This window comes from Onthophagus taurus, chromosome 11 (genome assembly GCF_036711975.1).
Source record: "Onthophagus taurus isolate NC chromosome 11, IU_Otau_3.0, whole genome shotgun sequence".
In the NCBI taxonomy this organism is placed as follows: domain Eukaryota; kingdom Metazoa; phylum Arthropoda; class Insecta; order Coleoptera; family Scarabaeidae; genus Onthophagus; species Onthophagus taurus.
In genome coordinates, this window is record NC_091976.1 from 2,081,077 (window position 1) to 2,108,552 (window position 27,476).

Genomic DNA, 27,476 nt, shown 5'->3' on the forward strand with positions numbered 1-27,476 from the left:
ATTATAAGTTACAACTTATGCCTAACAATATTCATATAATAAACTTTACATAAGGAACAATCCTTCCTTACCGATGGTGGACCATCAATATGCACGACAGTTTGCTTTGTAATCGCTTTTCGTTCCTATATTTCAACGGTGATTTAAACCAAACCGCCGCTAGATCTAAAGGTTTCACTTTATCGATATAATAATTGATTGGTAAATAACATAATTCGAAGTTTTTAATATTCGCAAAAGATAAATCAGATTCGTATCTTTCTATAACATCCCACACTCTATTAATTATAAAAGTTAAAAGTCCCAATCTGGTAACTAAGCGCCAAAGACGTTCCATCTTGAACTGCTCTACCACTACTACTCGTCTGCCTTTCCCAATTCGTTTACATATACAGTAGATTGCCGCTTAACTGTGGTAAGTGGGGGAAAATAGAAACTTAAATGGGGGAAATTAGCCACTTCAAAATATTTTCGTCATCCAGTTCTTCATAACCCTGAACATTTTCTTAACGACTGAAATACATATAAAGGTTCTTCACTATCAATTTCATTTAATTTATTGACGCATAATATAAGTACATCCATAATATTAACAAAAGAAAATTTGTTTGTAATACATAAAAAATGAAAAATAAAAAAAAAATACAAATAACAAATAACAAATAAAAAGAAAAACGAAAAATGTGCGCCAAATGGAAATACGGCGGAACAGTGGAGAACACTGACCTGTTCTTCCGGCACCCCATTAAAAAAAATCTATCAACTAATGGTAAAAAATAATAAACTTAAAGAAAAAGGAAAAACGGCATCGCAAAAAACTAGCAATCATAATATAAATAGTGTTGTGTTGGAGTCTCGGAGAGAAAAATAAAAAAAACAATAATTACGAGACCTCAATTATTACAGGTCAAAAACAGCCTTAAGATTTTCTTCATGAAGGAGACACTAGCAAGGTGCTGAAATTCAGGAGGAACAGAGTTATAATACGAAGCAATAGTGTAAGAAAACGACCTCTTAAAGAGCTCAAGCCTGTGATGTGATATTACCAGGTAATCTTTTTTACGTATATTAACGTTGTGAACGTCAGTTCGGAAACGAATTCTTTCATACAAGTACTGTGGTACCCTCTTATCCAGCACATGGTGGTAGAAAATAAGTGCATGCAACCTACGACGTGCAGTAAGACAAGGTCCGTAAACGACATCACAATAATTAAGATTAGACAAGAGAAGTGTTTCGCAGAGCAATATTTTTATTCGTTTATTAAGTAAAAAACGGTGTTCATAAAGAGATTTAAAAGCACAGTACGACCGCCGCATTATTGAATAACATGCTGCGTAAAACGAAGTTCGGAATCCAGTGTGACACCCAAATTTTTTGCATCACTTGAAATATTCAATGGACTATTTTCAACAAAAATCTGTATATTATTTTTTATTCTATTCCTGCAACACTTTTATGGGGTTAATAACTACATTATGCTTTTCTGAAAGGCTAACTAGAGCATCCAGGTCTTCGTTAATATGTATTTGCGCAACAGCAAGATCTTTTTCATTAAAAGATGAATATATCTGAGTGTCATTAGCATAAGCATGATACTTACAATGACGCAGACAGTCGTATAACCGGCATGTATACGCCGTATACAAAATGGGAGCCAATACAGAATCCTGAGGTACACTGGATATAACTTGAGTGGGTCTAGATCTATTTCTATGTATCATGACATCTTCCCCTGATCAACCGCAGACAACAAGTCGTCAGTGATATTCAAAAGCACTTCACATTAGCCATGATGAAGTCTAAACCCAGATTGGAATTCAGACAAAATGTTGCACGCATTCAGATGATGTCTACGTTGTTACGCTAAAATTTTTTCAAATGCCTTCGAAATCACCGGCAAAATATTAATCGGTCTTAAATTCGACACCGCGTTAGGATTACTTGCTTTAGCGATAGGTAAAATGATCGACTCTTTCCAGCAAGATGGAAAAACATGTTCAGTTATACAAAAATTAAAAATGTGTTTAATAAAATGTATGATCAAAGAAGTTTATCATACATATGGAAAGCTGGCCACCTCTGCAGCATTGGAAGAAATAGCGCTTAAGGCATCTCCTACTTCCTCCTCAGTCACCGTAGTAAACTCAAACACATCCACAGAATCTTTAACATTGTTAATATAAAAATTTAAAAGGTCTACATTTGGCAGTCGGTCACTTTGTACTAAACAAAAATAGTTGTTGATTTCATCCTGCATCAAAAAGTGAAAGAGGAATCTCCCTACTTTTGTTATAATGGGCACCGCATTTCTTTAAACTTGACCATAATTGCTTTTTATTTTTACTCCTTGCTGAGAACTCTACATAAGCTCTTTTCTCTCTTTTTACTGCACCTGTAGTATAATTACGCAACATTTTGTAATAGTCCCAGTCATGTAAACTGTTTGTGCGTTTAAATTTATGAAGTGCTTTGTCACTTAAATCCATCAAAAGTTTCACATTATCTGTTAGCCAAGGTGTTTTTTTTTGTAAACCTGTGCGTTATAATAGGCACATGTCGATCAAATAAATTTACAATATTATTATTTAGAAAATTCAGTTTGGCAGAAATATCATTGAAATCAAAGATGAGAGACGAATTTAAGAAACGTTCAGTGGCACTCACTGAACGTCTCTTAAATCGAACATAAACAATTCATTATCAATATTTCTAAAACTGCTGAATGTTCTTGCGACGGGAGGAAATTTGTCAAAATAATTGTACAAGAAACGAGATAATAACCAGAAATGTCATGAACCGCCGCCACCACAAAATCGATTAGCGTCTTGTACGAAGGTTAATGCTAGTGGGCTCATCAATATATTGCTTTAAACTAAATATTTCCAACAGTGCACAAAAATTACAATAAGCAGCACTTGCAGAGTTAAATGCATCTATGTTAAAGTCCCTCAAGCAAAATATCGTGTCACTAGACCGCATAATCAAAGAGAGTGCATTTTCATACCTATCGAAAAAACCATTAACATTGTTATGAGGTCTGTAAATAACTCCAACTTTAATATTTTTTTTATTTTTGATATGTATATTAAACCGTACCTGTTCAATGTCATCCACCATATCCTCAAATATGAATGTGTACTTGTAATTATTTTTAATATAAAACCCCACACCACCACATCTTGTTCGTTTAGGAACGTGATAAAAAGTGTAACCTCCGATAGCTAAAAAAATCAACATCGACATGCTGAATTTCATGTTCTTCAGCTGATTCATCGCATAAAATATTCTTAAAATATTTTTTAATTGTAGTAGCTTTCACATTTTCCCAAGCATACGATATATTAAATACAGAATCTCAAAGCGTAATTGATTTCTAAAACTGTAAAGGAGCATTGTTGTCTTTTGCGACCAGATCCATCATTAAATTTTTTCTGTACAATCTCTTCATTGTTTCAATTACACCCTAACTGAATTAGGATGGTCACATTTGGCTGTGATATTCCCGTTCTCGGCTGACAACGCTTCAACTGGCGGATAAGATGGCGCATTATCAAGAAGCGATACTGATTTTTGACGGAGACTTTTGCCGTCCATATATTTTTTTTACTTGTGGAACAAATTTATTTTTAAATCACATTTCAAAAATGTTTCGTGTCATCCACGCAGAACGGTTATTATAGTATTCGACTGGCAGCTTTTTATGTGTTTTAAAGCTCTAGGCGACTTTGACTTACCCATTACAGCTAATGTTAGCTTACCTTCTCCAGTATCATTTGAGCAACATAACGCTGTAATCCGATCTTTACTAATTTTATAGCCAGCAGCAGTTTTTTCTTTAGCAGATGCTAATGTACCAGTAGCCGAATAGACGCCGGTCTCATCAGTAGGTTTAGGCAAATAAACTATCTTTAATAATGTTTGATAACGTGTCACAAAAAAATGTAGTCCCAACCTCGTCAGCACTAAGCTGTTCTTCTTGTATTGAAACAAAATTAAGCCGCAACACCTCCACCAACACTACCTAGAGCACCTAAAGCCTGAAACATGAGAATTGAATGTGGAAAACCTCCTGTTTTTGGAATTCGAATGATTCGACCGTTAGGCTCGGAAATTCCTTTTCTTATATCAAATTCTTAGTACCTGATCTTGATATTGCGTTTCGAACGAACCGAAGTGCATTTACAAATTTTTCGAATATACAATTTTCGCCGATTAAGTTTTAAAAATTCGTATAAAATCCATTTCTTGGAATATGAGTATGAAAATTTCTCAAAGTGTTATAAGAGTGTCCTTTTTCCAATGAACCAACACGTTTTGAAAAACAACTTTTAGTTTTTGAGAAAACAATATTTGAAGTTTTGATAAAATTTTCGATGTTACAATTTTCATCGATAATTTTCAAAATTCGCTATAAAATTAATTTCTTGAAGGATTCTTGTGGAAATATCACCAATTATTAATTAAAGTATCCTCTTTTTAATGCAACAAACCTTTTTGAAAAATCGCTTTTAGTTTTTGAGAAATAAATTTTTGAAATGATCGACAATTTTTTCGAATTTTACAATTTTCGCCGGTTAAGTTTTAAGAATTCGTATAAAATCCATTTCTTGGAATATGAGTTTGAAAATTTCCCAAACCGTATATGCTATGTCGTGTCACTTTTCTAACATAATCACTTTTCTAACTTGGTACCCGGTCCACAAAAATAATACCCTGGCAAATGAAGTTCTATCGGAAGTTTATCTATCAACTTATTAAAAAAACCGCGACCAATTCGTCTGCCTGTCAAACGATAACTGTTACGATTAAGTTCTAACAAATTCATTTTATAATTTTACTTCTTCCTTTTCTACACAGTTAAAAACTAGAAATGAAATTCCGCTGTAGTGCTCTAAGCTTTTATTAAAATCTATTATTATTGTTATTATTCAGCTCCTTTCCTCCTCAAACGTATCCCCCCAAAAAATTTGCCGATTCAAGAATCTACTCCTAGAACGCCGGTTCGAGGAGGATTACTGAAATCGTAATTTGTGATAAGTTTTCTTAATTAAGCAAGATAACATTGAATTCTCCCTTTCCTTTTTAGCTCGATTTTCAAAAATCCGAAAAATGCTTTATTTCCGTTCACCTATGCAGCCCAAACCGCATAAACATTAATTTTTCCAGATTGCAATAAATAAACTTTGCTTTTGTTTCATACATATTTCAAACCATTTCAAGAATCAGCTAACAATGATTCCCCATCGAATTATCAATCAATAAAAGTAATTAAAAAGATTTACCAATGCTGGGTAATTACTAATTACGAAAACACGTGGTTTCAGAAAAATATAATAAATAAATAAAATTGGATCAAGAATCAGTTGTCAATGTGAATCTATCAGCTAGACCGACTTTACCGAAAAAGTTTCAGCTACCGATGAGCTACTGTAAAGCTACTGAAGTCCTGAAGTGTAATCATTTTTTTATAAGGCGGAAATAGACAACGTAGAATAATTTAACCGACGATAAACGTTTATCTGAGAGGCGAAATCAGCGTTGAACGATTTTAAGTAGATTCTGTTAATTATTTGTCCTAATATTAATAGAAGTTATTCCGCATCTTAAATAATCAATTAGCTTCGTACCTATTGGTCATTCACAAAAAATACCACTGCCGAAGGATGGTCCAAGATACCGCGGACCTTGTGAAGAGGTTTTGTACTGATATGTGCGTTGATTAGTCCCGATTAATTAAGATTAATATAAACCACGTGCCGGGAAAGATGTTTTCCACGTGTAAGTGCAACAAACAGATACAGATTTTGTTTTCTACATTTTTCTGTTTCATTGTAAACTTAAATGAAAGGTTTTAATTGTATAAATAATTTTCTATTAATTGTTAATAATTATATTAACAATTATATTCGTTGACCGATTTTTACCGTTCAAAATCAATTCCCATTAAATCGAATACACCACATCTTTTGGTGTTATTTAGAATTCCGAAATGTAATTAATTGTTGTAGCGCGCCGTTGTTACATATTTTTCTAATTGCCACAACAGGGCGTTCCACCCTGGAAAAACAAGTTTTCGTCCGAAAACGAATATATAATAGGCGAAAATTGTTGTTGAGTTTCAGTTTTCTTTCGAGAGTTTTCCGTGTTGGAGACATAAACACCGTAAGTCCTTTTTCGAAATCATTCAATATTATTTTCTAGATAGAGCTAACGAAATTCATCACCGAAGATCAATTACCGAATTTATTTTTTTATAATTAGTTTTCATTTGAAATTAATCTTATTTAAAAAAATATATCTGATTATACAGACAAAATCTGAATACGCGTTGTTTGATCGTTTATATTATTATTTCCGTGTAAACCGAGTAATGAAGCAAAGGCGTTAAGATTACCTACATTTTTTTTATAACATGTAAATTTAATCATTTACTTATTTAGTAAAAAGTATTAAAGTATTAGCGTAGTAAAATATGGCAATATTTAATTTCTATTTAAACGAAACTATTTAACGAAACTATGAAACTATCTTTGAGACTTTTTTTTTACTCGCTGTGTTTGTAAGCCGTTTAATCGCCATTATACAGGTGTTTCTGTAAGTTGTGGAATAATTTTAATCACAAATACTAGAGTCAAAATGATGATGATTCGTGTAAAAATGTTTGGTCTAAACTCTAAACCCATAAATGGCTAAGATATAGGCGTTCAAAGTCAAGAATTTTTTAAACATTTTCTTAAATATTTTCAATATGGTTTGTCTTAGATTAAATTTCGCAAACGGTGCAATGTTATCATCAGAAATCGTTTCAGATCACTTTTGAAAATACGCAACCACGGAATCAATGCTATACAGGCTGTTCACAAAGGTTATTTCGTTAACACTTTTTTATTATGTCGTAAACCATTAAATTCCAATTGATTCAAAAAGCCTATTTTATTTTAAAATGATTTTCACTCTTATTTATAATTTTAATAACATTATTTACTTTTTATGCCAAGAGACTGTTTTGTAAATTGTAACAAATGCGTGAAGAAAATAGTTAAGACAAAAATTACGTTTTGGGGAATTTATTTTTGCGACGTTAAAAAAAATTGAAAACCAAAATTTTGTATGTGGAATCAGGACTGATAAAACGTCACAAATAAAAAAAATACAATTCCCAGGAAGTGGGTGGGCGCCTCTTATTTGAGGTTGAGTCAAATAAGAAAGCTTTGCTGATATTAGGGCAAGTTCAAACATCCAAACACAAAAAAAATGAAAAACAACAACAAAAACCCGCGTATTTAACGCCGTTGGACAGGGTAACAAAACAACAAAAATACTAAAGTTCAAAATAAAAATTAAATTTAATAATAAAACAAAAAAATATACAGGATTTAGATCCTTTACACAAGAAATATGGATTAAACAAAAAAAGTTGAATACTTTAAAGTGTATCCGAAATCACTTCCTTTTTTTTATATATACAGGGTCATCCACGACGACCGTCCATTAGAAGTTTACAGGGTTCTGGCCAAAATTAAAATTTGAAAATTCAGATTTAAGTGTTATCAATTGCGTTCTCTTCGACTAAAATATTTTCAGATATCTAACACTTCCGGTTATACCGGAAGTCGTCACCTACTTAATCTTTTTAAATGGAACACTCTGTATATTTTTACATATTTGGATTTGTCTGTTTTCAAGGTTTATAAATAACTTTACTTTTTGCAATTTGATTCGGCCGTTCTCGAGTTATTCTAATTTTTCTAGAAAAATCTGCTCCAGCAGACATTTGTTCAAAAAATCAGAGAACACTTGATTTTTGGGATATCAATTTAGAATTCAGAACATGCTTAAGCAACATGATGGAGTATGTTTTGGTGCCGAGTATGGCTGTCTAGAACGTTTGGTTACTTTACTATGGCACATTACTTTTTCGAAACTTGGAAGTACCATAACTTAATTTTTTTTTCCGTCGACCGTGTATTTATATGATTTATAAATATATACAAAATCATTCATTAAGGACACCTATTAATAAACGATTTTCTATTAATAAACGATTTTAAGAAAGTCCGACCGAACTAATATAGTAGTCAATTTTTCTCCAATCAAATCGGTAATACCGACCCAACCGACCACTATATCTATTCGGTAAGACTACAAAAATAAATTATGACACATTAAAAGTGAGGTTATTTTGCCAGTGACAGAATTGGGAGATTTTTCAACGATGGATTTTCTCTATCATGCGTCTTTTCATTTTGTTGAAAAGACGGTCAACAGAAAAATATTGTAACTAACTCGTATATTAAAATGCGATTAATTATCTCAATAATTAACAAAATATCTCGATAATTAATCGCCTTCATTAATAGACTTGTTGGTTAAATAACTATAAATGGCACCCCCCATATTTTATTACTTAGTCGTCTTTGGTGTCTCTTTTTACATCTTTTATATCCGATATGTCCTATACCTAACATTTATAGTTTGGGAGATAATTAGGGTTTTTTGAAAAATGCACACACATATCGATATTATTTACCCTAGTGTGTCATGAATACCTAGTGCGACCTAGTGAATAACCGGATGAAGTGGAAGTTTGAAAATTTGTAGACTTGTGATGTTTGATGCCAGCTTTTTAACTAAAGTATTTTCAGGTTCCGGGTACTTGTGGTTACACCGGAAGAGGTGACAATTTTCATATTTCAAATGGAACACCCTGAGTTTTATTACATTTTTCAATCAAAAATGTCAACTACAACGTTACATTTTATAATTTATAAATCATCTAGTTTGACCGCCGGAAAAAAAATTTGGTGTTGTGGAATGTTGTTGTGGTTATGTATTATCAGAGGATCAGTAAGGAAAGAGTAAACAGTTTGACATTTGCTAAAGCTATGGTTTATTTCTGTTGGTGTGATGACTAGGTTACTTTTTGTAGTGATCTGTTCTCAAGAAATGCCACATTTGGAATTTAGTAATGAGGATTATTTGAATTTGATAATAATTTATGGAGAATGCAACCAAATAATTCCGTATACGTGTCGGCTGCAACATACAAATGGCCTAAAATTGAACAAAAATTTCAAAAATGTAATGAAATACAGGCTGTTCCATTTGAAATATAAAAATTGTCACCACTTTCGGTGTAACCGCAAGTACCCGGAACCTGAAAATATTTTACTAAAAAGCTGGCATTAAACATCAGAAGTCTGCAAATTTTCAAAAGACCACTTTATATGGTTATACACTAGGTCACACTAGGTATACATGGCACACTAGGTTAAATATCGATATGATATGTGTGCATTTTTCAAAAAACCATAATTATCTTCCAAACTATAAATGTTAGGTATAGGAGATATGGGATATAAAAGATGTAAAATGAGACACCCAAGACGACTAAGTAATAAAATATGGGGGGTGCCATTTAAAAAAATGAAGTTATGGTATTTCCAAGTTTCGAAAAAGTAACGTGCCATAGTAAAGTGACCAAACGTTCTAGACAGCCATACTTGGCACCAAAACATACTCCATCATGTTGCTTACGCATGTTCTGAATCCTAAATTGATATCCTGTTACCACGCTTACCTTCCCTTCCAACACTGGGAAGGCCGTGCCGAATGGTCGGACGCACCCCATTGGTCGGCATTCATGGAGCCGAGTTAAAAAGGAAGGCCGTTCGACTCAGAGGACATTATACTACAAACATCGTTTCTATATTGATCTCGTGTAGAAAAGTATTGTAAATTGTAAATAAAAAAACCAAGCGTTTTTGGAATTTGACTTCACCACGTGTTTACTCTCCTCCCCCCATCTCCGGTAACAATCCCAAAAATCGAGTGTTCTCTGATTTTTTTTAAAAATGTCTGCTGGAGCAGATTTTTCTAGAAAAATTCGAATAACTCGAGAACGGCCGCATCAAATTGCAAAAAGTAAAGTTATTCATAAACTTTGCAAACAGACAAATCCAAATATGTAAAAATATATAGGGTGTTCCATTTAAAAAAATAAAGTAGGTGGCGACTTCCGGTATAACTGGAAGTGCTAGAAATCTGAAAATATTTTAGTCGAAGAGAACGCAATTAATAATACTTAAATCTGCATTTTCAAATTTTTGTTTTGGCTGGAACCCTGTAAAGTTCTAATGAACGGTCGTCGTGGATGACCCTTACTTAAATTATTGGCAGCGTTAACTATATAGATGTGAATATTTTGCGATAAAACGACTAATACTTAGATTTTAAAGCAACTCACAGTTTCTTTTTTTTTTTTCTATTTTTTTCGTGGTCCAGATGTTTGACATATACGTCACCGTAATACAAAAATGACGGAGTTATACTGCAGAATTTGTCGTCAGTTCTTCGAATCCAAAATAATTAAATTTATAAAATGATTATATAAAGTGGCCAATAAAATGTCCAATATTTTATTTCCAAAACTAAAAACCCTTAAAACGGAAAACGAAAAGAAAATAAAAATAATCTTTAAAACGAGAGAGACATACCTGTTACAGGGTTTTTATATCCCAACCAAAAAGAAAACCGTAAATGTCGATGCAAAACAAAATGTGTAATAAATCCCGGAATCCGGTGTAAATATAAGTGTAAACCAACTAAACGACATACGTTTTCCAAAATACGCCTAATTTATGAATTTTTCGAGAGAGATCCCCAAAATTAGGATTAAAATTTCCTCGTCAAAAAATTCTCAAAATCACGTTCCTTTTGCCTCGAACGTTCGCGACCGACTCTCTCTCTATACACGAGCGACAAATATCAAACGGGTTTTTCCCTACACCCCCGACCATTACCAAAATTTGAAAACACGAAAATAAATTTCAAAAGGGAAAACAAAATATAGAAAACAATTAAGCTCTTGCAAAATTAAACCGTAACATTTTCTTTTCCTACTTGTGAAGGTGTAATTTTGACTTGCTTTTATTCCTTTGGTTCAGTTTACGTGTGACTTTCCTAGAGTTCAGATTCAAGTTTTGGAAACCACTCAGTGTTGAAAATGTCAAATGTCAGAAAGATTTCCTGAGTTACACCTGATCGGAGAACATTTTAAAGGCTTGTGAATAGTCTTAGGGAAACTAGCTCCCTTCATAGATATCACCCATATCATATCGAACTGAAATTTTTTGTGTGTGTGCTTTAGAACAAGTAAATATAAATGAGGACTTTTTGTCAAAATGTATTGTTTACCGATGAAGCAAGTTTTAAATCGTGCGGAAATGTCACTGCAATTGACACAACTCTACTATCCGTGCCAAAAATCAATTTTAAAGATAAGAGTTGAACAGTAGACCACGTATGCGGAGCCTTTCGATGTGTCAAATCTTTAAAATTCACATATGTTAGTAGAAATGTTCAGTGATTACAACAAACTTCACCGCAATTTTTTTTCATAGAGCGGTTGCGCATCGATCCCTAAAGTGAGGGGCCTTGACTTTTGACACCAATAGTATGTGCAAAGTTTTTTAGTAACTACGTAGACAGTTAAGGGTTGCCCTCTACGAACTAGATATATTCAATTTCGTCTTTTTGCATTAGCATTACATCTAATCAAATTTTTTTAACGCTTCGGTTTTTACATTCCTGTAAAGAGATGAACCTTTCACATTTCCAGGACCAAAATGTTTCTTAATATGTTCTCCAAATAATATTCGTTCTACACCTTTTATGTAATTACTTAACAATTGTGTTTTTCTGATCTGTTTCAGAAAGTTTCAAGATTAAAGTAATCAGGAGAGATAGCGGCATGCAATCTGTTTTTAATTAATTTCTTTTGAAGTAGGGGACGCCTAACTATTGTATAACTGTGTGGTATTTATATCAATGCAGCTTAGTTTTCGAAAAAAAATTTTTGATTTTAATTTATTAAATAGTGCCTCAAGGCACTTAAGTTTAGATTTAGTTTCTAAGATTTCTTCCTACAAACATCACTAGAAAACATTCTCTAGCCCGCTATACTCGAAAGACCGCCTTTTTTGACAGTCAAACTTGAAAAAAAACTTAACTATAACGCTATCTCCACTGGTATTTGAAAAGCCGACGGATTATCTTTGTTGGCAGAATAAAACTTGTTCTTTTTCCATCTTCATTAATTTTATCAACGTTTCCTTATCTCATCGTATGGCAGCTAGCCTGTAATGCTCCTTATCTTAAATTTACAGTGAAGCCATTTGTGGAGAATCTATGTATGTCTAAATAATTTTCATTTCTGAAAACTGGCAAACGATTTTGTAACTGGTGATCATAGCTGATTATATAGTTATACAGGGTATTTTACATAAAAATGAACCGTTTTCGAAAGGGGAAATCATATGACGATAACATTTTTGACCTTGACCTTATTTTCAAGGTCATATGAAGGTCACGACCAATTTTTTAAATAGCACCCTATGTTTTTGATTGCAAAATCTGAATCTATGGATAAAAGTAAAATAATTAAAAAAAAAATTACCGTGTGGTTTTGCCAGTACGACGGCGAAACATCTCTTGTAGACAAAATCTAAATAATTTATTCAAAGAGTTTTAAATATTTTTTATTTATAAAAAAATTATTAAACTATTCTATTAATCAACAAGAAGTATAAAATTTATAATAAATGTTCAAATATTTCCTCGCCCACTTCAATACATTAATTAACCCTTTTACTAAAACTTTCTTTACATCTTAAAAGGTTTTCTTGGCTACTATTTCTGCATGCATTTCTTATCCGCTCTTTCATGTTTTCTGGCGTAGTCGGTACTTCGCGATAAACATTATCCTTAAGGACGCCCCACAAAAAAAAAATCAAGAGGTGTTAAATCAGGTGATCTGGCAGGTCAGGAAATTGGACCTCCCCTTCCAATCCATCGCCCAGCATAATTCCGATCTAAAGCTTCACGTGCTATATGTGAAAAATGTGCTGGACACCCATCATTTTGCAGCCACATATTTTGTCTTTCTTCCCTGCTCAAATCTACAAGTAACATCGGTAAGACATCATCTAAAAAATGTCGGTACTTCTCCCCATTAAGCATACCATTAATAAAGTATGGACCGATCAATTTATCACCAATTATGCCACACCAAACATTAACCGACCAAGGTCGTTGATGTTCTATTCACGCAACCATCTCGGATTTTCAACGCTCCCATAGTGCATGTTATGTCTATTGACTTGTCCTTTGTTTGTAAAAGTAGACTCATCCGAGAATAGCACGTTACTAAAGAAATTGACGTCCAACTGTATTCGTTGTTGTGCCCATTGACAAAATATTAATCGATTTTTAAAATCACCTCCATAAAGCTGTTGATGCAATGAAATGTGGTATGGGTGATACTTGTTGCGCTTTAATATTCTTATAATGCTGGTCTTCGATATTCCGGCATCAATTGCAAGTCGTCGAGTGCTAACTTGAGGATTTACCTCAACGCTAGCTATTACCGCAATTTCCTTTTCTTCCGTAGTTATAGTTACTAGCAGAGTTCTTTTTCTCGATTCCACATTTCCAGTGTTAGTGAAATCATTCACAACTTTGTAAAAGATAGAAGACATATTTCGACTTTTTCTGACACACTCCATGATTTAATGACTTAGTTTAAACATTTTGCCTTAATGTAAGACGATGGAATGAATTCAGAATTTGTTGCCAAGCAGTTTTTATGCAAATTTAGTTTTACCTGTTACATTTTAAAACAATTCAACCAATTAAGTCTCTGAAAGCGATATTCTGAAAATGCCGACATAAGCAGTTCCACAAACTCTTGTTTTTTATGCGTTATTCCATTATCAAATTGACAAAGGCGGAAAAATGTCGAAACCTTCTAGACGACTTTGCAAAGGTATTTCCGACGAGCCAGGCCACCCGATGTACCTCTTCTGGATTTTTTTTGTTGAGCATTCTTAAATAGTGTTGTAAGAATTAAGAACTAAAGACAATGTATCGAAATGTTTCGGGTAGGAAAATGTTTAAAAATTCATAAGTCTTATTTGTTCTTGCTAGATTATAAACGTTAGTTAATTGTTTCTGAAGAAGTTTCAATTTTTTTCAAAAGATGTTTTGCCGTTGTACTGGCAAAATCACACACTAAAATTTTTTTTTTTGAATTACTTTACTTTTATCCACAGATTCAGATTTTACAATAAAATAGATAGGGTAAAATGAACCGTTTTCGAGATTGTCTCACGTTAAATGGACCACCTGTATGTTAAAGAAGAATGTATGACTTAAACCGAGTTCGATTGCAGTCAAAGTTCTACAGTTTGTAATCTGGCGGAAGTAATTTTTGTTGCTCATTGACATGTATTGCATTCCTCGCCTGTAAGCGATCTCGGCTAAATTCTAAGTCAGCGTGTTTAAGTTGCTTATGCTGAGGTTCTTTGTAGCCGTAACGCCACAATTAGTAATATATCAATACAATATTAGATAATACATATTGGATCATCTCGGCTTAGTGTAACAGCGTTATGTTTCTCTGTCCTTATTAAGCCGAGGTTCTGCAACACGATGTATGATTTAATAACACCTGTTGTTCAAAATTGTATTGATGTATTGTTAATTGTTGCGCATTGGCTTGATAACACACTTTGGAGTCTGTAAATCAATATGTTAGCTTGCCAGAAGATATTGTTTCACTCTTTAGTTGATTGACTGCTTCAAGACGCTCTTTTCCTTTGTACTAGTTAATCTAGATCTCCATTCAACATGTTTTGCTAAACAAATTATCTACAATTCCTAAATGGTAATGGAGACGTTTCCTTCTTGGTTTTGGAGTTAATTTTTATTAAGAGTGTTAGCAAACTTACCAATAACTATTTGAGTGTAGGTTTTTTCTACACTTGAGTTTACTACTTGAACTTGTGTAATAATCTCGAAATAATTTTATTAATCCGTTATATGATTCGATTTAAGTTAATATTAATTTGAGACAGGAAATACGAGTGTAAATAACTCGATGTGAGGATGTGGCTAGACGGAACATGATACCCTGTTCGTATGTTGACGTCGTCCATCCGTCAATAGCGCTTATGCTGCTAAATTAGTGGAAAATAATCAGAAGAAATCGTGAGCAATAACCCTAGACTTAATAGAGGGGAATGCTGCTAATTTTCATTGGTTAAAGTTTAAAAACCAATAAAAATTGTTAAAAGGTTTAGACGCGTAAGTGAGTAAAAAATTGGCAGACAGTTCGTTCGAGATCTTAATAGTGATCACTTGGCTCATCTTAGGGTTCCAGTTTGACCTTTGGTTACCAGGACTTTCCTTCCAGACGATCTTTTGAGTTTCCTTAGTGAGCCAATTCATTTGCTCGCTATTCATTTTGGTTTGTTTTTAGTTTCTTACACACCACTGTTATATGTTTACTAGGGCATAATAGGAGGTTGTTTTGTTTTATGTTTTAAATTAGGAGTGGTTTAGATAATTTTATAGCAACCTTCACATCTAATTACGTTATCCAAACAATATATACAGCTAAATGTTATTATTCGATAAACATCAACTCATCTCATAAATTCTATAACTGGTTATTAATAATTATTTATTTCTTTTTTCAGTAACTATAGAGGACGTTATAATAATAACTACAATAACAACAACGACAGTACAAATTACAGAGGATACAGAGACTATAATCGAAACTGGGATTTTAATAATCCACACTATAGACCCAATAAATATCAGAATTACAACAATAAACCATATGACAATGACATTGAATTATATCATAACAAAGCCTGTTATTCTAAAAATACGGAACCACATGTACAACATTCTTTAGAGTCTCCGATAGAAACTGAAGTGATAAGTGATAAAGAAACATTCACTGATATGGAAGAAACAACATATGATTTTGTGGTTGTAAGTGATTCCGAGGATAACATAGTACAATCGAGCGTGGAATCTATCTCTCTATGTAGTAAACAAAATAAAAATGATATAGATTCAGTTAAACTGGACTTTTGTGGTATTAAAGCCTTTGATAAGGAGAATCAAATACTACAGCAAAGCAAGCAACAATCTCGTGAATTAGATACTTGTAAGCATAATGAAGAAATTGTAGTGGATTCCACTGAAAATATTGTAACGGGGAAAAATACTTCACTCTGCGTTTCAAGTTCCCAAGATTTATGCATCTCAAATAAGCATGCTGAAGAGGATCATCAACCAGATAGTACCACAAATGAGAAAGTCCAATTAACAACACCCCATCTCGAAGTAAGTGTACTAATGTCATCTGATGCTATTAAGGCTCTTGATAAAGAATTGGAGAATATGAAAACTTATCCACATAATAAAAAGGATCATGTTGAAGTGGCAGTAGTTTGCGTTGATTCTGAAATTGCAAATACACTGAAAAACATGGATGCTAAAAGAAAAGGAAAACCGTTTAGGAGTAAATCTTGTTTAAAATTAGCCCGAGTTGAAAAATTAAAGAAAAAACGATCGAAATCTTTGTCGGATTCAGTTTCCACCGATATCCAAAATTCTAAAAGTAAATTTCGGAACACAACCACATTAAATTCAAGATATAATAAAAAGTCAACCACACAACAGCCAAAACGAAGAAGCAACGTAAAAAAACATCATGGAAAATCAAACAATGACTTCACCATATACAATAAACCACATTTAATTGATTTACCAGATGACCCAACAAAAATTTACGCAACATTGTCTTCAAATGATCCAAGAAGTAATTACAAAAATAAAGTTATTTCCAATCCAAATACCATTAGTAATAAGCGACGAAAGACGGAAGACCATCAGAATTATCATTCAAAAATTTATGCTTTAAAAGTTGGAAAAGAAGAAACTCGGAAAACATTAAGTTTGTCTGATATGAAACGGATAGGAAAACGAAGACGTAAAACAGAACCTTTGTTTTCCACTAATAAAAACAGTAAAATACATTTCGCGAAGGAAACATCCGAAAGAGTAATGATTGATCACATTAAACCGTTTTCTATAAAAACTCCAGTGAAACATACAGCAAAATTAGTGCGTCAGTATTTAATACATCCAAAAAAATACTACCAAAGAGCAATAATTTTAGAACCTGTTAATGTAGAAAGCGAGCCAAAAATAATTAAAACAACACCGGACATTGAAGAGCTTACAACAAAATTCGCAGAATATCTTACACTGTTTTGTTTAACAACTAAAAGCATAAAATTAATGTCTACGTTAAATGGCGAAGATCACACATTATTAAACTACCTGGAAGGGGTGAAAGTAACATTTAGAAATAGTTGCAAGCTTATACCATATTCAAATATCGATATCAAAGAACTCATTACGAAAGTGTATAAAAAAATTATTTTGGCGAGTATTGGTTGTTCACACCTGGACATTATATCTGCATTAAAAATTACTTTTGGTGATGTCGCTTATGGATTAGGTAAAGAAATTATTCGCTTAGTAAAGGATAACTCCAAGTCTATTTTTATTAAGCATGAAATGATTGATGATGATTGTGTAATAATTGATGTTAAAAATGGTGAGTTTATTAAATTAATTGAAAAATCTTTTTAAAATAAATTTGTTGAATGAATTAAAGTACTATATTAATGCATACATTTATTTTTTTTATAGAAGTCGAAGCTCGTTCTACTACATCTACTTCGCCAAATATAACCCAATTACAAAACCAAACTGAAAAGTCCAACCACCAAATGAATATGCCGATTCCAGTTCATACAAACACAACAAATAATAGAAATCCAGATAGAGTTTCTAATTTAAACAATGTGTTAACATCAAATCCCAAACTTGTTCAGATGCTTACTTCAAATAATGAATACTCAAGTTATTCTGGATTACAACAACTTCAAACAGCACATTTTGAATATGCTAATCAACCCATTAATAACAACCAGCAAACTGTGAATGGAACTATAAATCAACATATAGCGCTTAATCGAACTGTTCCTCAACAACAACCGCTTCAACAGCAAGTATATCAGCAAGTACCTTATCATTCTTCTGAATGTCAACCTCAACGTATCAATGAAATGGTTTATCAACCTCATACACCTAGAAACGTATACAACCAACAATTAGCAGCTTCCTCTCAAAACCAAAGCGTAACCCAAACAAATCCATTCAGAATGTCTGGTGGTATTGCAGTAAGAAAGGATTTATTAGCGTCTAATTCGAACCAACCTCATCATTCAAATAGTACTGCTCTGCAAATATCTAATAAAACTGGTCAGATGCAGTGGAGTGCTCCATCGGTAAGTATAAAATAAAACTAACTTAAAATGATGTACTATGCCACTACATACAAAATTATATGGCAGTTCAGCTTACCCCCTTTTTTATGTATTGGACATATGAAGGCAGTCTGCCAATCTGTAAATTCTTCTGTTTGAGTTCTAGTCGGTTGTTGTATGATTCTCTGTCGTGTTCTCTTGTCATTAATTTCCTTGCATTCCGTCATCAGTCATTTCTCTTTACCTATACTCTCTTTACTATTTCTTTTTTATTTTCTATTTCTATCTAAACCTGTTCTTCAAAGTTATTCTTGAAAAATATTTTTATAAAATCTGACCGAGACATCAAAAACGTTTTTATCAAATTTTTTTTTGATAATTCATTGATTTTTTTTCTTTTCGCTTTTTTATGCTATATATATATATATATATGTATTTTTCTTTTTTTTTTTTTATTTAAGTTGTCGGACGCCTTTATATGATTATTTTGTTTTCGACGGCTTGATTTTTTTTTTGATTTTCTTTTCTGTCTCTAGTTTTTGTTTCTTTTCTTTTTTTTTATTATTTCCTATGAATATTGCTTACGTTAATATTAGATCACTGTTACCATGTTTTGTTGAATTTAGTCGGTATGTTGCAGACAATGATTTTGATTTGGTGTTGATTGTTGAGACATGGTTGACGGGTGAGGCGGCGGTGGATGCGTGTCAATTGTTTAATTATTCTTTCTACCATTGGTCAAGAAGTGGTGTGCGGGGCGGAGGTGTTGGTGTGTATGTTAAAAATAAATTTAAAAGTAAATCTCTTACTGTCGAATGTTACTCCTACTTGGAGCAGACGTGGATAACATTATGTTTTAATAAAAATAAATATAATATTGGGGTTATATATAGACCACCTAGGGAGAATATCAATAGTTTCCTTGACGCTTTTGAGGCGACACTGGGGTTGGTAATTCCTCAATGCGATGAATTATTTGTTGTAGGTGATATAAATATTAACTTGCTTAATTCTCAGAATACATACACTACTAAATTTTTGAATCTTCTGGACGCATATGGGTTGTTGCAACTGGTGAACGAGCCTACTCGTATTACTCCTTCCTCGGAAACCTTGATAGATGTTGTTTCTTCTTGTGTCGATTTTGCGTTTACTTCACTGGACAGTTTGCATGGTCTAACTGATCATGAATTGATTAGATGTAGCTTGACAGTCGCACCTATTGTTACTGAACCAGTTTTTAGGGCTTACCGGGATTTTAATTCTATCAATCTTGTTGATTTTACTGCTGAATTGGAGTCGTTGCCGTTCTCTTTAATTTATGAACTGGATGACGTTAATATCAAAGTTAATTTTTTTAATAATCTTATTATTTCAATTTTCGATAAATATGCTCCACTAAGGAATAGACGATTTTCTAAAAGACGTAGTCCTTGGCTTACGCCGCAGTTAAAACAAATGATGTGTTTGAGGGATAGGGCTTACTCTAAATATAAGCACTCTAAGAATATTAATGATCTGTATAGTTACAAAGATTTGAGGCGGTACGTGGAAGGAGCGATAAGAAGAGAGAAAGAGGCATACTTTGGTTCGGTGGTGGCTCAGCGTAGTTCTGCTAAGCTATGGCGGGTCCTTCGTGATTGGGGTGTCGCCAGACAGAGGCGCCAACCATTGCCCGGGAGTTTAGGTAATGCAGATGAGATAAATGATTATTTCGCTAGATCTTCTGAATTGGGAGGGGTTGTTGATCAGGATGTTGTTGACTTCTATAATAATTCTAAATTAAATCCTACTAATAATTTCCTATTTGAAACGGTAGATGAATACATTGTCGGTTCACTACTTTTGAAGTTAAAATCAGGCTCGGTTGGTTTTGATGGTGTTTCTTCCTTAATGTTGCATCTTTGCTGTCCCCATATTCTACCTTTTGTAACACATATTATAAACTACTGTTTAGCTAACTCAGTTTTTCCAGACGCTTGGAAAACTGCTAAAGTGATCCCACTGCCTAAGATAGCCAATCCTACTTCGTGTGGTGACCTTAGGCCGATTAGTATTTTGCCTGTTTTGTCTAAGATTTTGGAAAAAATCATGGCCTTTCAGATGAGATTTTTTGTTGAGGGTTGCAGTGTTTTGCCGACGACACAGTCTGGGTTTCGTAAAAATCATGGATGTGGTACAGCATTGATGCATATAACTGATGATATACTGCGGGCAGCTGATGATGACATGGTTACGGCTTTAATTCTTTTCGACTTTTCGAAAGCATTTGATACGGTGAATTATACAGTTTTGGATTCTATTCTAAAGTACATTGGGTTTTGTACTAATGCTGCTGCCTTAATATTGAATTTTCTTTCTGATCGAAGACAGGTCGTTTCCTGTGGCATGATCGTCTCGGCTGCCCGTGGATTAATGGCCGGTGTACCACAAGGTTCTGTATTGGGTCCGCTCTTATTTAGCATTTATACTTCTGGTCTCCAAAATTGTCTCAAATATTCTAAAGCTCATTTTTACGCCGATGATTCTCAGATATATTATTCTTTCAGACAGGATGATGCTCCTGTGGCCCAACTTAGGATTGCGGGTGATGTTGCTCGGTTTACCAAAATGGCTGCCAGTCACAACTTAAGATTGAATCCCTTAAAATCGGTTATGTTGTTGTTTGGTAGACGCAATGCCCGCAACGCTTGCTCTCATTTTAGAATTGAGCTGGATAGTGGTGACTTGGGCGTTGCGGGTTGTTGTCGTAATCTTGGCCTCCTAATGGATTGTGATGTCAGATTTAGGGATCATGTTACTTTAAAGGTCCGTAAATCATTTGCGGCGCTGAAGCTTATTTATAATATTAAAAACTTTTTATCTAGGGACATTAGGGCGAGACTGTGTGACGCCTTGGTACTCAGCCAATTTAATTTTTGCGACACGGTATACGGCACTTGTCTGGATCAGGTAACTGCCGGCCGTATTCAGAAAGTTCAGAACGCCTGTCTGAGACTGATTTTTGGGTTGCGTTTGAGAGATCACGTTAGATGTTTCTTGAAGGAGGTGGGTTGGCTTAATATGGCTAACAGGAGGAAATTACATCTGTTAACTTTTTATCATAAATTACTTTTATTTAAGTCGCCTTCTTATCTTTATAATAAAATATCATTCCGGACTGATGTTCATAATTTGAACATCAGATCCAAGGGCTTGATTACTCCACCTCAGCACCGCTCGGTTTTGTTTCAACGGTCTTTCTCTTTTAATCTACCCAGGCTTTACAACCCGTTGCCAAGTTCTCTTAAGTCGTTGCCACTGAGCACCTTCAAAAAAGGGCTCCGCGAGATCATTGTCTGTGACCAGAATGGGGCTAATGAGTAATTTATATCATTTTCGATTTTTTTACTATGAGTGTTATTTTTATTACTTTCTCTCTGAATGGCTGTTTTGTTGGTATTAGTATTATTGTCAAGATCGAATGTTTTATGTTTTGTTTTTGAATTTTAGATTTTTTTTTTTAACGCAGGGTTGGGTGGTAGAGAGGACTATGGTCCTAACTCCGCCCTGCGCACATTTGTAATCTTTTTTTTTCTGTTGTTTCTATTAATAAAGGCATTATTATTATTATTATTATTATAATATTGCAACAATCAACATTTGATGATTTTCTAGACGTTGTATCCTACTATCCAGGTAGGACTTACTTATAGTATAATATAAGCTTGTTGTGGATTGTTCAGAGCTGTGGCCAATCAAATAATATATTTTTTTGAATTTGATGTTATGTTCATCACGTTTCTTCTTAATATGCTCTTTTCTCAAAACTTGATATCGAGAGTCATACGATAGTACTTCGCTATTGCCATTAATGTTGATTGGTTGTTGTGCAATCATCTTATTTGTGAAGTCAATATGCGTGGATTTCGATTTACTGCGTTTAATGCGGCATTTTTTTATCCAGATTCAAGTTTTATCAAAAGTAGATTGCAGCTTTCTGGTTGAGCTTGCTGTCATGTTTACCGTGTCTTTGGCGAAAGAGGGTATTGCGCTGTACAATATTGTTCGAACTTCATAAATGTAAATCAGATACAATATTAAATGAACAGAAAGAAATAATCTTCCTTTATGAAGTAAGCCCTCAGAGCGTGACACTCTGTAAAAGTCTGTGCGACATCAAGAATTACGTCAAACGATGTACTTGCCCGATGGTCTTTGTGATTATTTCTAAAGCCAAATTTAAGGGATGTATCAAGTATAGGTATCAAGTTATGTTGATTGGGAATAAGTTTGAGGCGCTGCAAGAACAATTTCTCAAACAGCTTTGGGTTGTTATGATTCTGCTTCGCTTGGGTTTTTGCCACATTTTGGAATCATTATGGAATCATCATTTTGGCCGTTTTCCATTCATCTGGTCTTTAGTTTCCACAACAACTTCCTTAGGAGTGATTAGAGTGGGATCCCATCAAGGTAGTCACTGGGATGGAGACTCGGCAATTCATTAACTCCCTCATTAGGATGGAATTGTGCTCCAATATACTCTGCAAAAGTATTTACGTTTTCCAAATTATTACGAGCCCAACAACCATCGAATTTTCTAATAGGAGGCACTTGTGTTACTAGTTACTTAAGATATTTAATATGTATCCAAAGACACTGTTATTGCACGTTTTTCAAGTTATTGTCCATAACATTTCTCCAACTACCACTGTGTCTCCTTTCATAGGATTTTTGCTTTTGCTTATTTTATTCTCCAATCTTGTCTGGTAAAGATTTCTTATTGATTAATTTTTTTCTATGGGGTTTTATTGCCATTTTAATCTTCCCCAAGACGAGATTATGATCACTTCCTACGTCTGCAGCATAGACATTTTATATCTAGTATTTGTGTGTAATATATCCCTCTATTTATGTAGATGTACTTTCTAATTCATCTATTTCCTATTTACAATCGCCCAATATAACAATCACTTCTCATCTTAGTACTTCGTCGATTGTCTTTTGTAGTTCTTCATAGAATTTTATTCTGGAAGAATTTTCTGTACTGACATTGGTGGTTCAAATAAAGCAACAATAAAAATAAGCGACAAGTTAAGAATTTACCTTGGATTAGCTCTGGTTTTGTGTTCTGCTTGATCTACTTCCTTTACATTTGCACATCGAGGAATTAACTAGTATTACAATTAATTTGCAACTCTGTTCTTTTACAGATGGACAACCTGAATAACAGTTTGATCACTACACCATTATTGTTATGTAACACTTGCAATATGATGGCGTTCTATGAATGTTGCTGCAAAACAAAGGTTTATTGTTCATTTTATTGCCAGGTGAGTTCTAGGATATTCTATTCTTTTATGCAGTGATTCAGTATTAGTACAAGAAGTCTTTAAAAGATACGTTTCTAAACACATTATGATATAAATTTTGAATCTTGAATTTGTACTGAATTAATCTATATACAATGTTTTAAAGTTTTATATCAGTCGTTCACTACACAAATCGATTAACTCCATAAAATAAAAAGTTGAGAAATGCGATGAGGTTATAAACATTGCTTTTTTATTGTGTCATCTTTTTCATTGTTTGCAACACGGTGTCTGCGCTGATCAACCAACGACTTGTTCCTTAAAATATCAATAAAATCAACGGCAATATAAATACTACATTCAAACGATCTGACGATAAACGAAAAATATTTTGTACAAGTTTAACTACTCATTTATTACACTTTTAATTGAATGGCGTCTCAAATAAATTATATTATTCAATGGTTTATCACTTAAAATTAAGATTTTTCAAAAAGTGGAGTTAAGCGAGTTGTGCAATAAATAGCTCATACCGGGAATTTCATATAACTCGCAATATATGAATGCAGTAACCATAGCTACGAAACTATACTATGCACTTGTACTTACACTATGCACTTGCACTGTCCCACATCAAATGTAACAGTACATTACTTAAACTGGCATTGGGTAGTTTTGCAAAGAAAAATATTGCTTGGAAAAAGATGGCGTCCTTATGACAACCTGACTTTTCGGCACGACTAAACACGAATGTTTCTAGATACCATAATCTAACGTTGAATAACAATTAAAACTAGAACTAACACTAAACTTAGAACTAGAAACATTCGGGTTTAGCCGCACGTCTTCTAAGACGGCTAAACCTGAATGATTCTAGTTCTAGGTATTGTGTTAGTTCTAGTGATGGTACTAGTATAATACTAGAACTAACACTAGACTGAGAATTAGAAACAATCGGATTTAGTTGCACGTTTCTCAAGATGGCTGAATCCGAATGATTCTAGTTCTAGGTCTTATGTTAGTTCTAGTGATAGTAATAGTCCAATACTAGAACTAACACTAGATCGAGAACTAGAAAAATTGGGATTAAGACGGCTAAACCCGAATAATTCTTCCGAATGTTTCCAATTCTCGGTCTAGTGTTAGTTCTAGTATTGCACTAGCACTATCACTAGAACAAACACAAGACCTAGAACAAGGATCATTCGGGTGTGCATTTTATATGGGGCAAAGTAAATAGGTATGCCGTGGTTTCTATGGAAATATATTTTACCTAATTCCATTATGAAAATTAAATTTTACATGTCTTTCTGATGTTATGTAACGTAACTTTTTTTTTATAACTAGTGATGTAATTAATAGGGCCCGGAACTTTTGTAACGGTACGATACGATTTACCCCCTCCACTTGTTCTCCTAGAAAATGATCGGTTGTTATTGACGACCGACGATCGGTTTTTTATTGCGCATCAATGTCAACATTGTCAACTGTCAGTACGATTTCACTGTTGTCCAAATGTGCAGTATTCGACGCTTTTCATCCGCATAATTTCGTCAAATTTGCTATTTATCTTTCTTTAGTTACCTTTAATTGGAAGTTGGAGTTCTGTTTGAGTTCGTATTATTGTTTTTTTAAGAATTGTTTTTAGTTTCCCTTTGTGGTAAAATTGTTGTTCGGATTTGAGAATTGTTCAACAAATTGCCGAAAACAATATACCTTTAACTCTTAAGGAAAAATATGGTTCAATAGCTCAGTATTTTATTTATGCTCTATTTACAAGTTGTGATGTTGAAAGATTATTTTCTAGGTACAAACTCATTTTAACGTCAACTAGAACGTCATTTACAGAAGAAAATTTAGGGATGGTTGTTTCAATATGCGTTAACAGCAATTTTTTTATATCCGTATCCGATTTGTGATTGATATTACAAATCGGATCATGTTTTTTTGAATTAAAGTTATAAAATATACTTTTTTTTAATATTTTCAAATCGTACTGACAGTTGACACTGACGTGTAATAAACCGATTGTCGGTCGTCAACAACAACCGATGAGGTGAGTTGACTTGACGCCACCGCCTTGTTTTCTAGGAGAACAAGTGGTGGGGGTAAATCGTATCGTTCCGTTACAAAAGTTCCGTGCCCTAGTAATTAATTCCATTATCTAACTACAAATGAACATCTGCCACTAATACCATAAGTCAAGTTTTGAACAAAAATAGCTTTTTCAATGGAATTAGATAAAATTTTGTACTTAACAAGTTATGAAACGGGTAATTTTGTTTAACTCACGTAATTTGCAACAAAATTAGTCTTTTCATAACTGGTTACGTAAATATTTGTACATTGCATTTTAAGTGAAATTCGGTGTATAAAAAAATTAATAGCTGACTATAACAATAAATTAAGTGATGCATTTTTTTTTCAGAAAAAGGATTGGATTACTCACTGTTATGAACATAATTATCGCAGAGTCTAATTTTGTCAGTTAAATAATATTATTTTGAGTTCCTATTTTGTTATATTTTTATGATTTCAATTAAAGTAGTTTAATGATTTATTTTTATTTTTTAAATGATTATATATGACAAGTTAATTAATGATTAATAAAAAGTTATTATTATTAAAAATTCGTTGCCATTGTATATTAATTGTTAATAAGCATGATACATTTATTTAAATTCTACCGCCCTATTCAAACGGAGTAATATGAATTTATACTACAATGTATTAAGCGAATTAATAAGTATTATTAGTTTAAGATGTTAAGAAGAAGTATAAATTTCTTTAATTTCTTTATAAGTATACATTGTTATAAAAAATGAAATAAAGTTTTCTACTTAATAGCAAATTTTATTTATTTCCTGATAGTAATTTTTTTCAACTTAATTAAAATTTATTTAACAATAATACATAACACATTTTAGCTATAACGCAAACGTGGTTGGGTACAAATCTAGTGTGGTCTTGGTTTACCTCTTGATAAAGGATTATACTTTTTGTCACCAGCTTCATGGTTCTTTGGTTGGTGGAGTCCTTACATTTATAGTTCCTTTAAGCTTCAGCCGCTGTTCTATCGCATTTCCAATTCATTGGAGCAATTGTGTGTGATATTTAGATGTGCTCTTGGAAATTAATCTCATTTTTTAACGGAACTTGACGAATTTGTATAGTTCCGCTGTTGGTTAAAAGAGGTCGTCGAGAGTTCAATTCAGTTATTCATAGCGACGCTTTTTTATATCAGCTTACAATTAGTCATCCTACCGTTAAAATATTTTATTCATTGAGGAATATATTCTGGTTTAGCCTTACGCGATGCCTATTCTCGATATTATTTGGTGTTCTTTTTTTTTTTTTGCGAAATGTTGATATTGTTATAGTTGGTGTTATTTTCATAACTTAACATTTTTACTTTTAAACAATTAATTTTTAAAAACGATAGATGGTACTAACATAAAATTAATATCTGTCTACAAACAGCCAAATAAACAACTAATAGAAAGCGACATAAGACTCATATTTAATACCGATACTCCAACACTCTTGATAGGCGATTTGAATTGTAAAAATACAATATGGGGATGCCGTGCTAGTAATCCAAATGGAATAAAACTCCAACAAATTTCAACAATAAATGCATTACAGATAATACCACCTGAAGAATACACGTATTATCCGTATCAGCAAGAGCGACTACCAGATATAATTGATATTGTTATACAAAAAAATGTCAGGAAACCTATTGCCCAACAAGTTCTAAGCGAATTAAACTCCGATCACGTACCAATAATCATATCGTTTCAGAGTTTTCCTAAAAACTTCGCACCACCGCCAAAACTGATAAATGGCAAACCAATATGGGAAAAATTTCGAGAAACACTAGATCGAATGGCTAAAGCTCCAATTAACATCGATTGTAAGGAAGAAATAGATCAAACAATCTCCAATTATACAAACAACATTTGCGAAAGTGTAAAACTATCAA

The 27,476-nt window shown here is 33.2% G+C and overlaps 1 protein-coding gene across 5 annotated transcripts in view; it reads left to right on the top strand.

Moving 5' to 3' along the window:
- The window catches only part of LOC111422159 (uncharacterized), an 86,296-nt gene extending 60,245 nt beyond the window's left edge, over window positions 1-26,051 (top strand). For all 5 annotated transcript variants that reach the window (XM_071199755.1, XM_071199756.1, XM_071199757.1 and 2 more), the window contains 4 exons: window positions 15,543-17,485; window positions 17,581-18,221; window positions 23,393-23,512; window positions 25,920-26,051. In XM_071199755.1, coding sequence (XP_071055856.1) covers window positions 15,543-17,485; window positions 17,581-18,221; window positions 23,393-23,512; window positions 25,920-25,970 — 2,755 coding nt within the window. In that variant the 3' untranslated portion in view covers window positions 25,971-26,051. The remainder of the gene's footprint in view (window positions 1-15,542; window positions 17,486-17,580; window positions 18,222-23,392; window positions 23,513-25,919) is intronic.
- The last annotated feature ends 1,425 nt before the right edge of the window (window positions 26,052-27,476 follow it).